Consider the following 15,261-nt stretch of genomic DNA (forward strand, 5'->3'; position numbering starts at 1 on the left):
AAGACATCAGGCCTATACTCTGGGTCAAGAACCAGTAGGGGTGACTCCATATCCTCTGACCACTGTATATTTCTATTAAAAAAAAAAACATTCTTAAATAGTAATAATGAGTTTTGGGTTTTTAATTCTAAGAACCATGAAAAGATATTTATGAGATTTCCTCAAAGGAACAGGAGCTTATTTGATTTAAGCTTTCAAATGTAACTCTACTGATGTGTTGAAATAGATTGAGAGAATTGATAGGTGTTTGTTGGTAGAGGCCTTTGGATTGGTCCTCATATTGCCTTCTAATTAGATGTCTCTCGATTGGTTCCTTTGGTACATGTTAAAAAAAATGTTTCCCCATTGATTTATCATCTGGCTTTTTCCCCTCGCCTTGAGGGTGAGCTTTGTTTTACCCAATAAAAACTGCTCTGGAGGCCTGGAGGGAAAGCTGCCATCTTGGCTTGTGGTTCCACATGGTGGAGTGACTGGGTTGTGGGTAAACAGCTTGCAGTGTGAGTTTCTGGTCTGCTATTCCTTTCCAACTATGTGTGGATTATTTCCTGCATTGGAATTGCTGCTGGACCTGCATCTCTTGTCCTACCTGGACTTGGGGTATGGGGATCCCTCTCCCTCTCTGGAAATTGTGGAACAGTTAGGTTATTGCCATTCAGATTTGAGTGCCAAATTAATACATAAGAAATTCAGGACATGTTTTGGCAATAATATCTATGAGACTGATGGGAAAAACATAAGACAGCTGATAAACCAAGCATGAATTTGTAGACTTGCCTATAAAATCATCTAAGCCAAATATAGAATAGAATTTTAATGAGAACTATTATAACTTCTTCATTCTATAACTTACCTTAGTCTACATTTAGATTTTTGGAATCTTCTCCACACAAAATCATTCATGTAAGAGAAACATAACTTATATTTTACTTCATTGTGATTTTTTTTGCCACTTTTGAGTGTCTCAAATATGTGATGACATTTTTGTCAAGACTCATGGTGATGAGCTGGAGTGATAGCATAGAGGATAGAGAGTTTGCCTTGCACATGGTTGACCTGGGTTTGATCTCCAGTATCCCATATGGTCCCCAAAGCTTGCTAGGAGTGACTTCTAAGTGCAAAGCCAGTAGTAATCCCTAAGCACTTGCCAGGTGTACCCCCCAAAAAAGAACTTATGGTGAGTTATTATTTCTCCATTGACTCCCCTGATTTATTGAAAAGACCCTTTTTAAAAAAATATTTTACTCAAGTAACTCAAATAGTTACAGAACTATTTATAATCCAGCTCCAGGCATGCAATATTACAACACACCTCCTCCTCCTCCTCCCCATGGCATGCGCCTTCCCTGCGCTCCCCTCCCCTTTCCTCCCCCTCTCCCTCCCCATGCCCGGTACCCCCTTTCTCTTCCCCTTTCCCTCCTCCCTGCCTCCCTCTCTCCCTCCTCCCGGCGCCGAAAAAAAAAACATTACAACACCAATCCTACCACAGTTTCAACTTCCCTTCAACAATATATATATATATGTCTGTCTGTCTGTGTGTGTATATATATATATATATATATATATATATATATATATACACACACACACACACACACACACATACACATGCTGTGGCTAACAATACTGTTAAAGATAGAGTTTCATGCATAACATCCCCTCCCTCAGTGTATCCTCTTTCCTCCACCATTACCCCAATGCCTCCTCCTTCGTCCCTCCTATGGTAAGCTGCTTACTGAAGAGCCCTTCTCAGTTTCTGTTGCTTTAGGGAATTCGTTATTACCCTACTTTGCATCTTTATATTCATCATATAAAAGAGATCATTCTGTGTATGTCCTCTCCCTTTAACTTCACTCAGCATAATCTCCAGAACCTTCCATGTGACAGAAAGTTGCATAATTTAATCTTTCTTATAGCTAAATAGTATTCTATTATTATACGTACCACAATTTCTTTTTTTTAATATATTTTATTTTATTTAAACACCTTGATTACATATATGATTGTGTTTGGGTTTCAGTCATGTAAAGAACACCACCCATCACCAGTGCAACATTCCCATCACCAATGTCCCAAATCTCCCTCCTCCCCACCCAACCCCCGCCTGTACTCTAGACAGGCTTTCCATTTCCCTCGTACCACAATTTCTTTATCCAGTCATTCATTCTTCAACATTTGGGTTGTTTCCAGATTTTGGAGATTGTGATAGTGCTGCATGAATAAAAAGACCATTTTTAAGTACATGTCTTTCAGAGTTCTCACCTAGAATGTACTTTATTTTGACAAGACCCTCCAACATGTAAATACAGGGTCATAATTAGTTTACTAATACCAATAGTCAAAGATAATCAAAATGTCATTCAGGAAAGATCACAAAGACCAAGTACTGAGCAGTTACTAAGAAAACGCCCAAAGACTATGTTTCTGTGTATATGCCCTACATGGAAAATACAAATTCTTGAATTCCAAAAGTACAAAAGTCAGCATATGCTGCTTCTAGTTAGAAGAACTCTGTCCTCATGTAATAATATGACTAAGTATATAATGTGATCATGATCAGAGCTCAGAGAGAAGTACTACATATCCTTAGCAGATCTCTTCTTAAATGCAGAATTTTATTCAATGATCACAGCAAAACTATAAAGCACTTAAATTCATTCTAATTTGGAGAAAAGAAAAATGAGGCTTGGGGAAATTAAATGAATGACAGAATCAAGATCCTTTCATTTTATATCCCAATTGTTTTTAGCTATTCCATAAATATCCATTTCCAAGATTAAGACACCTACCCCATAGATTTTCAGTCGTTTGATTTTTGGCTTGATTTTATTTGGAAGCCAACACAGCAGTTCTCAGGACTTTTACTAGCCCTGTGCTCAGGGATCACTCCTAGCAATGCTAAGGAGCCATTTGTGGCGCTAGGGATTGAACTAGAGTCAACATTATGCAAGGTCTTTTTTCCTGTATATCCCAGACTTTAATTTTTAAAAACACATTTCAAGAATTATACAGTCAGTTCATCCCCAAAGAGGTAGAAAGGGAAACTGGGGACATTGGTGGAAGCTAGTGAAACTGGTAAAGGGATTGGTTTTGAAACAATGTACACATGAAAAATCATAAATATCTGTGCAATTTTGTCATTAAAAATTCTTCCCTCCACTGTAACTTTACCTTGTCCTCTTTCTTTGAATCTTTGTTCTCATAATTTAAAAAAAAAAATTCTTCCCTGTTCTGCTTGACAAGTGTCCAGTGACTGTCAAGGATTACCTTTTCCCATTGAGCTCTGGTGGGTTGATCCAGAAGAACACATGGGAGTCTAAGGCCTGTGTGTATGATGGAGAAGGGCAGGAACAAGAGGAGCTTCCCTAGGGAGGAGGCTGAGCCAAGCAACTAGTAGGTGTTAGATGGGGGAGAAGCGATCAAGTGCACCCACCACATTCCTCACAACCTGGCTCCTTTGAATAAACATCCAGGGTCCTCCACAGGGTCTTCCCTTGGTTTGGTTCTCACTGGAACCCTTGAGAAAGAGAAGAGAGAAGTAGGTAATTCTGAAAAGTATTCCAAAGTTTTACAAGGCCTTTTTACACGCCTCCTGAGAAAAGACTGTAGAAAACAATGTCCTTCCACAGAGTATATCTGCCATGACGAGTGAACCATGGAAATGATTAAAAAGTTTCTGGGCAACATTTTTGTGCCATGAGGGAACCATTCACATTTGTCTTTCTCATGTCCCTGCCCTTTTGTTTCCTCTTGTTCTTAAAAGGCAGACTAGAAGGTGGGGTCGAAGTGATAGCACAGCAGTAGGGTTTTTGCCTTGCTGCTGCCAACTCAGATCAGACCCAGGATCAATTCCCGGCATCCCATGTGGTCCCCGAAGCCTTCCAGGAGTGATTTCTGATTTCCTTTGGAGGTGCAAAGCACAGAGAGAGCAGCAGACTGTGGTGGAGGCAGAAATGGGATCCTTAACACAGTCCTTGTCTATCTCAGTCAGGGTAGAAGAGCCTGGCTTGTTTTGCTAGCAATGAGGCAGAAAGTCAGACCCTGTCACAGACACAGCACTGCAGGCTGATGTGTGGGGAAGAGGCTACTCTTGTCCCTTTCTGGAGACCAGAAAGCCTGATAGCTCTGCATCCCCTCAGTGAGATTCCTCTCTTTACAGATCTCCACTTACAAGGAGACCTTCAAGAATATGCAGATCCAACTGGAAAAGGCAGAGCAGCTAGAGCAGCAAAATCATCAGGACATGATCAGTAGGGAAGTCCATGAGGACTTGTGCCGAAAGTCGGCAGCTTGCAAGGAAGAGCTGGCACTGACCCTGGAGAAGGTGGGCCATACCCAGGTTGACTGGGACCTGGCCAGTAGCACAGTGGGCATGGGCGCTTCTTGCCTTGCACAACGCCAATCTGAGTTCCCTCTTTCACACCTAGAGGGTCCCCCAAGCATCATCAGGATTGATTTCTGAGGGCCTGTTTGGGCGACTCAAACCTGATTGATCCATTTGTAGAATCAGAAGAAAAGTAGTGGCGGGGAGGAGGCAATGATGCAGTGACCCAGCCCATGTTCTTTCTGGGGCAGTGGGCAGGTTATCAGGTTGTCCACCCAGCCCTGAACGGACGCTGGGGAGGGATTGGGTTGAGTCTCTCTTCAGAATCCCTTTAGAGCAGGGGTCTCAAACTCAATTTACCTGGGGGCCACAGGAGGCAAAGTCCGGGTGAGGCAGGGCCGCATAAGGGATTTCGCTTACCGAATATTTGCAATAAAAAAAAAAATCGCATTAGTAAGAAAAAAATCGCAAAAAATCACATTAAACATTTGCATACCCCGAACGGAACTGCTTGGGGTATGCGAATGTTTAATGCGATTTTTTTCTTACTAATGCGATTTTTATTGCGATTATTCGGTAAGCAAATAATCACGAATACTGCGATATTTGAAGGCCGATCGCGGGCCACAAAATGTTGCCCAGAGGGCCGCAAATGGCCCGCGGGCCGCGAATTTGAGACCCCTGCTTTAGAGCCTGGAACTAGGGAGCCCAGGGGCCTACTCTTCTTTCTTTCGTCTTTACTGGAAGCTCAATAATGCCACTACGGAGACGAAAAACCTGCACAGGAGCTTGCTGGTAGCCCACGAAAGAAAAAGCAAGCTGGAGGGGGAGATCATTATTTACGAGGAGAGAATGAAAAAAGTCAACATAGAATTAAAAAAACTGCAGAGCTTCCACCAGCAGAGTGAGCTAGAGGTAAGGAGCAACTAGGAGCTGAGACTGCCTTCTGTCCTGATCCGGATCCCACCCTGGTATCTTCTCCACCCAAGGAGAAGTACCCACCTAGAACCCACCTAGAACCTACCTAGAACCCAACTAGTACCATTTTGCTCAACCTTTCCCCTAGCTCTCAGTGGCCAGGCCCAGACCACCAGCTCTGCTTTCCCAGGAACGCTCAGAGCAGGAGCGCCCTCTGCCGGCCACAGGGAATTACTCCTTCCAGGAGCGTGTCCAGAAGCTGAGAGGGCACCCCTAGTGGTAACGTGGACCCTCTGGGGGTCCGACCTGGCCCTCCTCACTTATGACTCCTGAGCAGGTGCAGGCCTTTGACAAGAAGCTGGAGGACATGAGCAACCAAGTGCTGCAGTGGCAGAAGCAGCACCAGGCTGACCTCCAGATGCTGGCGTCTAAAGAGAAGCAACTCAAGGGCTTCCAGGAGGAGATGATGGCCTTAAAGAAGAGTCTAGTGGCGGATGACAAGGAGGTGAGTACCCCCCCCCCAAATCCTGGTCTTCCAGATCCTTCCTCCCTGTTCCTCCTAGCACATCCCATGATTCACTGGACGCCAAAGATACCTGAATACACAGAGAGAAAACTCCCTCTACTAGGAACAATGCAGAGTTCAGGGACTGGGCCCTGGAGATCTAGGGCTTGATTCGGGGAGCAGAGCAAAGGCCCAGGGCAGACTGTTGCCTTGTCCCAGACTTATCCAGTTCCCTGAATTCTTGACCACAAGGAAACCCCCTCCATAGCTTTCCCTGATACTTACTATCCATAACCCCAGAGCCTAGAGTATAATCAGTGGCTAAGAGACCTGAAGATAAGTCCCCATGCCCACATTTCTAAATTGCAGAGTTTGAGGCAGAAGAACCAAAGATACCTTGGATTGACCAAAAGTCCTGCTCCAATCAGGAGAAAAGACTTTTCTTCCTCCATATGCCATGCCTTCCATCTATTAAAATATAGTATTAGCATACAGATTTTGCCTACTCTTTCTTCATCTGTGTAATATTCCTATTTGGGATGATGCAGTAGATTATTTGGGAGATCTGGGAGTGCTCAAATTTGTCTCCATATAAATCAACAGTGGCTAAATTCTGAGACCACACACACACACACACACACACCACCACCACCACCACCACCACCACCACCACCAAATCAAATCATACCAAAAAGAATCATTCTACTTTCATATAGTAGGGTAGCAAGTTATTTTCTGACTTTGAGCTGAAAATTATGATGACTGTTTAAATATACTCAACAGAAATGTTGCTGTGATGTGAATACAGGTTGCTTCGTGGGAAAATAGTTGATCCCAGATTAGTGGGGAGTTTTAACTTGTGCCTAGAGCCTGCACTAGGGACCCAGTTTGGGAGTGAGAAGAAGCCAGCCTGGACTCTTTCCTCTTGTTTTCTTTTGTGCCACAGATCAGTTGCTTGTCCCAGAAGGGCATGACCAAAGAGACCTGCAGGATCCACCAAGAGAATGAGCAGATTATGTGCAACATGGAGCAGTGGGCTAAAGAGCAGAAGTAAGGAAGGCAAAAAGAAGGGGTCCAAAGTCTGGGGGGACTGAGAACTGTAACAAGAGTAGTGGTATCCCACATATCCACACACACACCCCATATTCATAATACACATAACACCATATAGCACAATACACATACCATACCACAATGTACATACCACATCTACAACACACACACCACAAATACCTTACATACAACATACCATAAACACACCACACACCTCACACATACCACAGCATATTACATCACTCATGCACCACACATACCATATACATCTCAAACATATGTGTACATAGACACATATACACAGTTGTCCTTGGCAGTGGGCCTGTCTCAGTCCACACACATGGCTGGGAATGAACTGAATCTTGCTATTTGGGCTGGTTGAGAAATCTCTGCTAACTCAGGAAAGCAGCAGAATAGGGCAGCAGGAGAGCAGAAAGAAACTGCATTTTCTGGCATTTTCCCTTCTGACCTGGTCCTGATTCACTGTTGGTCCCTCCAGCTGCCTGCATAGAAATTAGACTTGGCAAGACCTCATCATTGCCCTGTGCTAGGAAAGTGCCAGTTCTGGGTTGCAGGAGGTCTAGGACCCAACAGAAGCCTTGCTGGCCCCCAACACTATCACTCATGCTTACAGGATAGAAAATGAGAAGCTGGGAAACAAGCTACGAGAACAGGTCAAATACATCGCCAAGCTGACTGGAGAGAAGGAGTAAGTCAGCACACATCACCCAGCCAGCTGGGAAGGTCAGCAGGGCCTAGACTGACTGTGCCCAGACATGAGGCTCATCCAGAAGGCCCAGAACTTTGAAAAGACCCTGAGACCTGGGTACCCCTGGTTTGAGCTCAAACCCACTGGTTTGAGCATCCCCACTTTACTGCTCTAGGCCTGAGTCCCCTCCCCACATGACCAGGCTGTGAATAGTGTCTGTGCCCCTTTCCCTGGTGATTTTCTGTGATTTTTGGGAAATCACAAATGTGCTACAGGGCAGGCAGTGACAACCAGGCAGGGACAAAGATGCTGTAACCAACAGCAGATCATGGATCCAATTTAGCAGGCCAAGGTGTTGCCTAATGCCCTGTAGGGACCTAACTTCCCTCTGTATGTTCTTCACTGTCCCCCAGGCCTATGACCTTGTCTTCATGGTCAAGGGCAGATATGCAAAGTATTAGGAGAGAAGGAGTGTTGAGGCTAGAAGCAGAGGAGAGGTGCAGATAGCTCGCATCCCATTCCATAGGCAATACCAGGCTCTCTCTCTCACACACACACACACACACACACACACACACACACACACAGCTTCACTTTGCCCTGACCCTGTAAAATGACACATTTATATGGCACCCTGGAAGCACAGTTGCTTAGGATAAAGCTGGTATGAAGCTTTACTCCTAGCCCTGCTCTTGTGGGGACTAGCTGAGTTGAAGGAAGGAATAATTTTGGGGAGTTTTTGGGGTTTTTTTGTTTATTTGTTTTGGGACCACACCTGGCAGCATTCAGGAGTTTTCCCTGACTCTATGCTCAGAAATTACTCCTTGCAGGCTGAGGGGAGTGCATACGGGATACCAGGGATCAAACCATGGTCAGCCACGTGCAAGGCAAATTCCCTCTCTACTGTGATATTTCTAGACTCCAGGAAGGAATTATCTTGAGTAAGAAGCTCAAGGCACTGAGTGTCCGGGGCCTAGGCAGAAAATCCTGGAAATATTTAGTGGTTAGGAGGGCAGGCACCTAAGTCAGGTTTGGTCCCCAGTGTTACTGCTACTGCCCTGGAGGCCTCCAGAATCACCAGGTGACTTATCATTCCCCACATCCTCCACTGTCACCGAAAACAAGAACCACCAACCAGGTCTCCAGGCTTCCTCAGCACCCTTTGGGAGTACCTTTTTAGGGAGTACCTCCTCCAAGAAAGGAAGTGCAAGCTGTGACAATACCTGGATGCTGACAAAAGCAGAGAGAGGCAGGGTTGGGAGTCCCATCAGCCCCTCAGAGACTTGAGAAGCTCCAAGGAGTTCTGTGTGCAGATCCTAGAGTAGAGGGTAGACCAGATACCACAGAATGGACCGTACATCTCTAATTGATCTTCTCAAAATTAAAACAAAAACAAAAATATAGGGGCCGGAAAGCACAGCAGGGAGGGTATTTGCTTGCATACAGCCAACCTGGGTTCGATCTCTGGTATTTTAAATCACCTCCTGAGCACAGCCAAAAATAATCCGAGTGCAGAGCTATGAGTAACCCATGAGCACCTCCAGGTATGGCTCAAAAGCAAAAATTGTTTTCTGAAAGGCTATAACAGGAGAGAAAAAAATAAAACTCAGAATCTGAAGGTGGCCAAGAACTCCTACTCTCTCAAACTGCACTGAGTTCCAGGGAGCTTGTTTTCTGAACAAGATGTTAGTCATCTGGACCCCATTTGAGGGAACCCTGGTTTTCCACTCAAAACAGTAGATCAGCTCCTATTTTTTGTTTTCTGCGCTCTAGTGCTTTACGTTATTTGTGATGTTCCAAAGACTACATAAGCTGGATACAGAAGAGTATACCCAGTCTCTCAACTCCCAGTGAGGTTCCAAACCCTGCTGTTCCATATTCCTCATCAGTAAAAAAAAGAGACTGGGGACCTGCCTAAGTGCTCAGTGGAGGCAGGTGTTCAGCTTGGCAGTAAAGTGGAGCCTGTACTGTGTGTGTGACCTGAGATCTGTGGGGATGACATCAGCCAGCATGGTCATGCCCCACTTACTCTGGTTCTCTTCAGTCCCTTGCAAGGGTCCAAGATGGTGTTTGAGGGCACTCCAGCGGGTGGCTCAGACTCCAGGGCACCAACCAAGAGATGAGAAAACAGGCCTAGGTCTGCCATAGAGCATCCTATTCTGAGTCCACCCGAGCCCATCCCTGGGGTACACTTGGCCTCGACTCACAAAAATGGGTGAGGGGAGGCCAGACTGCCTGGTGGGAGCTGTGTGAACCTTGGCCTCCTTCCTGCGGTGCCTTTTCCTGTTGTTTTGGGGGGATTGGAACCAAGGAGCTGATGCCATCTCGACACCATGTGTTCCTCCTCCTCCCCCTCAGTCACCTCCACAATGTGATGGTTCACCTGCAGCAGGAGAACAAGAAGCTGAAATGTGAGATAGAAGAAAGGCGGCTGCGCACTGGGGCCCAGTGGGGCTGCAGCAGGACCCCGATTCCGAATAAACTGGAGCGCTTCCAGCGGGAGAAAGTACAGGCCACCTTGAACTGGAGGGGGGCATCCCCTGAAATGCACCAAAGATTGGAGGTGGGAAAATTTTGGGGGATGTCCCACTGCTCAGGTATGTCCACTCTCTCCTCTTCCACGGTGTATTGGGTGCTGGCTTTCATTTCCCGGGTGAGCCATCAGCAGTGCAATAGTCTTTCTCAAGCCATCATTGGGTCAAGGGCTCAGACAGAGAAAGGCAGGACCAGAGATGGTCACTACTCGCCCCTAGAGGAAGGTCACCTAGGAAGCTCATTTGAGCCTAAGAATCTTTGCTGAGAGGGTCAAGGTGATAGTACAGTGCCTAGGGGCACTTACTTTTTTTTTGCCGGGGGGGGGGGGGGAGGGGGGCGCGGCCTCACCCAGCGGTGCTCAGGGGCTACTCCTGGCTATCTGCTCAGAAATAGCTCCTAGCAGGCATGGGGGGACCATATGGAATGCCGGGATTCGAACCAACCACCTTAGGTCCTCAGTCGGCTGCTTGCAAGGCAAACAACGCTGTGCAGGCCCCTAGGGCACTTACTTTATACACTGCTGACCCAGGTTCAATCCCCAGTCACACAAGTGGTCCTCTGAGCCCTGCAGGAGTGAAATCTGAGCACAGAGCCAGAAGTCAGCTCTGAGTAGCCCTGGGGGTGACTAAAAACAATTTTTGAATCCTTGCTGTGAAGCTGAAGCAATAGCACAGCAGGTAGGATGTTAGTCTTACATGCAGCCAACCGGGTTCAATCCTTAGCATCACAATATGGTCCCTCAAGTCTACCTGGAGTAATTTATGAGCACAGCACCATAGATTACCTCTGAGCAGCACAGGTGTGGGCCAAACCCCCCCCCAAAATTTTTTTACTTTGACCTTAGTGTCTCCATCCTCAGACCCAGGTCCCTCTGATGTGGTCCCTTATGTGAAGTGTGGAGCCAAGAGAGGAGTCTGCAGAATAAGCATCTTCCTCCTGTTAGGTTTCTGGGGCCTCACAAACACCTGGTCCCTCACACAACCCAGATGATCTTCCTCTTCTGTCACCTTGTCAGCTCCAGGTCTTCCCAGAGGGACAAAGTAACCCCAGCTCACAGCTGCCTGACTGAAGGCTGGTCCCCACAGATCCCCCACGTTCACTTCTCAAATCAAGACTGTCATCCTCTTCCTCTCTCCTCAGGCACCCTGTACTAGAACCAGCACCTCATCCTGAGCCTCATCTTCGCGCCTTCCCCAAATCACCAGGATCACCTCTCCAGAGCCAAAATCAAGTTCCTGTCCTATTTTTGCAAGCTGCAAAAAACGTTTTGTTGAGTTTTGGACACTCCCTGCAAATGGAGTGAGACTTGGAAGTGTCTACCATCTCCAGACCCAAATTCTAAAATAAAGACACAAGCACAGCAGTCTCAGTGAGCTCTGATCACCTCGTAGACGCCTCTGGCCTCCTGGGCCCTGGTAACAGCATGTTGAGCCCTAATTTTCTTTGGATCTTAAATGCTATAGATCTCATTCACATAGAGTGGGAATCCCTGATTCCCAAAGCAAGTTTCTGGATTATCTAGATTAGCCCTTAAGCCAGCAAGAGGTAATTAGCTTTTTTTTTTTTTTTGTCTCTTTCCTTCTATGTCTAGAGTTTAAGGAGAAAAATAAATAAATAAACCCTAAAAAATCACCAAAAGGAAGAGGATAAGAGAGACATTTTCCAGAGGGAGGAGGGAGAAAGAACATTTTTTTCCTCCCTGGCTTCTCTGTTCTTTCCCTCCTCTTAACAATTTTATTTTCCTCCCTAGCCAGCTTAATTCAAGTAAAATTGCAGTATGACAAACTCCAAGGACAGCTAAACTATTTTATTGGGATAGGATATTTTGTTATACTCACAACATGTCCTGAATGTATATGTGTGGTCTCTAGGAAACTGAGAGAAATAACTACAAAGGTAATGTAAGAGAAAAATTAGAGCACTTGCTTCCTTCATGGGTGGGGTGTGGGAGACAGGAAGGAAGGAAAAAAAGGAGATGTACATTGATCAGGATTTGGAATGTTCCATATCACTCCTCCCAAGTCACTGCCTCCACTCCCAAATTCATGGTTCACAGCGACATCCTGTGTGCCACAGGTTGCCCTGACAGAATCGGAAGTGGAACATTTTAGAAAGTCAGCCTGAGGAAGTGATAGCTCTAGTGGCTTCTGTGCTGACAGTTATTTGTGTGTTTTTGTCTGACTCCCCAGTTAGCTTAGAATAAGAACATATTTTTCCAGAGAAAATTAAAATGGGAAGTTTTGTTACTTAGGAAATAGTTTTCCTAGCTCTAGCCTTGATCCCTTTCAAAGTTCTCATCTCCACAGCCAACAACAAAAGATATTTTGTCTCTATAATTTGCCAGAAGTTCACCTGTATATTGGCCCACGTGTTAATAACTAGATCCCTTGGATGTTGTACTTCATTTTTTTAAGTTGTCTTTCACTTCCTATGGAGTAATTATACCAGAGGGCAAGGGAGCAGTAGAGAAGAGTGTAGGTGTCAGCACAGTGAAGACCTGATGAGCCTGCCACAAGATGGAGACCCAGTTGAGTAACGAAGTTGGACTTAAAGAAGTATAGTTTTCCTAGAGATGGGAGAAGGGCAAGGGAGCATTGGCTGGCTAGTACTCTTGAAGAAATAATCAAAGAAGTGAGCTCCTAGAATATAGTTCAGACAGTGATCCTAAAGAGAAATGGCCTCTGTGGGATAATAGAAGTGGTACATTTGTGCAAATTCATTGAATGTCCAGCACCATGAGTGACCTTGAACATCAGTTATTGGCTCTAAGTGGTTAGATGTGTCGATGCCGGTTCATTCATTGAAACAAATGAGCCCCTCTGGTCACCATGTTGATGGGGTCAGGGAACTGTGCTTGGAAAGAGGGTGAAGGTGTGTAAGGAAAGACAGTGTACCCTGACAGGGTTTTACTGAGCACCTAAAACTGATCTAATAAATACCAGAAAAGGGGAAAAAGGGGCTCAGAAGCTAGTACTTCATCACAGGGATTATAAATAAGCATTCAGCAACCAGTGGGGGAGGCACTCCTCATTCGCCTGGGGCCTATTGAGTCCATTTGGTAGCAGATTTAAACCTTCCTCTACTCGCTAGAGTTTATTTCTTCTCCCCTTGCTCTAAAGATTAGGCAGCAGTCACTTCAGCTGTTCTTATTAAGGTGACAGGCTGTCCCTGCAGCCCCTTTGTTGATATATGCACTGGCCTTTCGAGCTTCTTCTGTGGCCCAGCTGAAGAGAAAGTTGCCTGCCATGGACAAGGCCTGGCAAGCAAGTTCTGACCTGGCCAGGAGCTCCTCTAGCAGCCTGTGCCCCTGAAATCCCAACCTCACTAAGTGCCTTGTCAACTCAGCATTATGGAAGAGATGTGCAAGACTGAAAGCCAAGCCAGGGAGCCCCATTCTATGGCCACCCTGTCCCCTTGCAGCTCCTTTCAGGAACTCCAGCCAGATCAAATTCTCCCCACCACCCCATGCTAAAGACACCCAAACTAAAGCAACCACCACCTCAGCTGCTCACCACAGATTTGCTTTGGTACTTGAGGAGAAAGTCTGCACTCATCTGAGAAGGAGCTGGTGAGGCTCCAAATCCTCAGACAAGAAGGAACTCTTAAGGCCAGCCTGAATAAAGACTGTGATTAAGGGTCCACAGACTCAAAGGTGGAAGTCCCCAAACCTGAGGCAGATGCAGCAGCAGTGTGACACCTGCCATTTGCCAATCAGTATCCCTTCCCAGGTGTTCCTTGTTTATACATCCAGAACTCAGGTTGAAACAAAGCTTTTCATAACCTCTCTGGCCTCATTTTTCTTACTGAATGGACTTGAAGGTGAATTTGCAAGTGGGGTCATAGTTGATGGGTAATGGAGTCATTACCTGAAGCCTCTGTTTTCTCCTTAGTTTCTCCCAGGCCCAAGTCTGTAAATAGGCTCCACCCCCAGCTGATTTCTCACCACTTCCAAGGCATACTATCATCCAGCCTCTCAGGCCAGGGCCAAAAGGAGAAAATTTCCCAGCAACCTCTGGAGGCCCTCTCTCTTCTGCATGACTGTGACAACTGTCTCTCACCCGCATTCCTCCAACAGGGGCCAGAGGTATTTAAAAAATGGATGTCGTAAGGCCAGAGAAATAGTACAGCGGGGATGTATTTGCCTTGCACACAGCCAACCAGGGTTTGACCCCCAGCATAGCATAGGGCCCATGGAGTCTACCAGGAATGATTCCTGAGTGCAGAGCCAGGAGTAACCCCTGAGCTGCCAGAAATGTCCCAAAATCAAAAACCAAACAGACCCAAATGTCAAGGATGTGGCTCAGGCTAACTACCAGAACTTGGCTTCTGATCTCCTGCACAATACTGACTGAAGTCTTAAACACTGGAGTTACCCTAGATGAGATTCACCCAGGAACTGGGCAAAGGAAACACAACCCCCAAGCCAGGCATCAGGAGCTTCGACTAAGCACTCACCCAGAATGAAGGTACTATGAAGCCCTAGCACAGAGCTGCACAGGTTTGAAAAGCACTAGCTGCCTAAGGGAGGGCCTTTTCAAACCTGGTGCCCTTCCTTAGGTCTCAGGATTAGAGTCTGATACGGGTCGATGTAGCACAACAGTCCTGAAGAAGCCCAACCCTGAAGTCTCTTAAGATAAGTGGAAAAAAAAAGGGGGAGGGAGCAAAAGTCCCCTTGGTGGGCTTTAAACACTACATAATAAGCACAAAAAACTAGTGGTTGCCCCAGGAGAAAATCAAAGGGTTTAACATTGGTTCCACCAATGCTCAGCCTCCCACATACAAGAGAAACCTGCTGCCACAAAAATTCTGAGCTCCTCAGAATAGCCTCTGGCCCTCAGCCTCATTTAGGGCTCCTTTGCCTTTGCAGCCTCAGGAACTGGCACTTAGCCCAGCTCCCACAGCCACCAAGGCAGCAGTACCTGCTGCAGCCTCCATCTCATACTCCCTCCCCAGCCCACCCATCTCTTAGAGGCACAGCCAGGAGACAGAAATCAGTGCCACTCAGGTTCTAGGACATTCCATCCCCCAGGAAGATCAATCTTCCTGCTTGACGGCCACAGGAGACTTGAGATGCATCAGCTGGGGAAGGCAGGCCAAGAGAAAGGGGCTCATAACTTGACAGGAAACATCCTCCGCTGGGTTCAAAAGGCAAGAGCCAGGTCACATCTCCATTGTGATTCATTCAGGGCACTGACAGGGAAAGGACCAATCAGCAATGCC

General features: G+C 46.2%; 1 protein-coding gene across 1 annotated transcript in view; it reads left to right on the forward strand.

Moving 5' to 3' along the window:
- Positions 1–15,010, forward strand: part of PMFBP1 (polyamine modulated factor 1 binding protein 1) — a 48,692-nt gene extending 33,682 nt beyond the window's left edge. Inside the window, 8 exon segments of the mRNA XM_049787429.1 lie at positions 4,157–4,321; positions 5,069–5,236; positions 5,577–5,744; positions 6,691–6,794; positions 7,432–7,506; positions 9,865–10,103; positions 13,932–14,125; positions 14,909–15,010. Of these exon segments, the coding sequence (XP_049643386.1) occupies positions 4,157–4,321; positions 5,069–5,236; positions 5,577–5,744; positions 6,691–6,794; positions 7,432–7,506; positions 9,865–10,103; positions 13,932–14,125; positions 14,909–15,010 (1,215 nt within the window).
- The last annotated feature ends 251 nt before the right edge of the window (positions 15,011–15,261 follow it).

Source organism: Suncus etruscus, chromosome 14 (assembly GCF_024139225.1).
Source record: "Suncus etruscus isolate mSunEtr1 chromosome 14, mSunEtr1.pri.cur, whole genome shotgun sequence".
NCBI lineage: Eukaryota > Metazoa > Chordata > Mammalia > Eulipotyphla > Soricidae > Suncus > Suncus etruscus.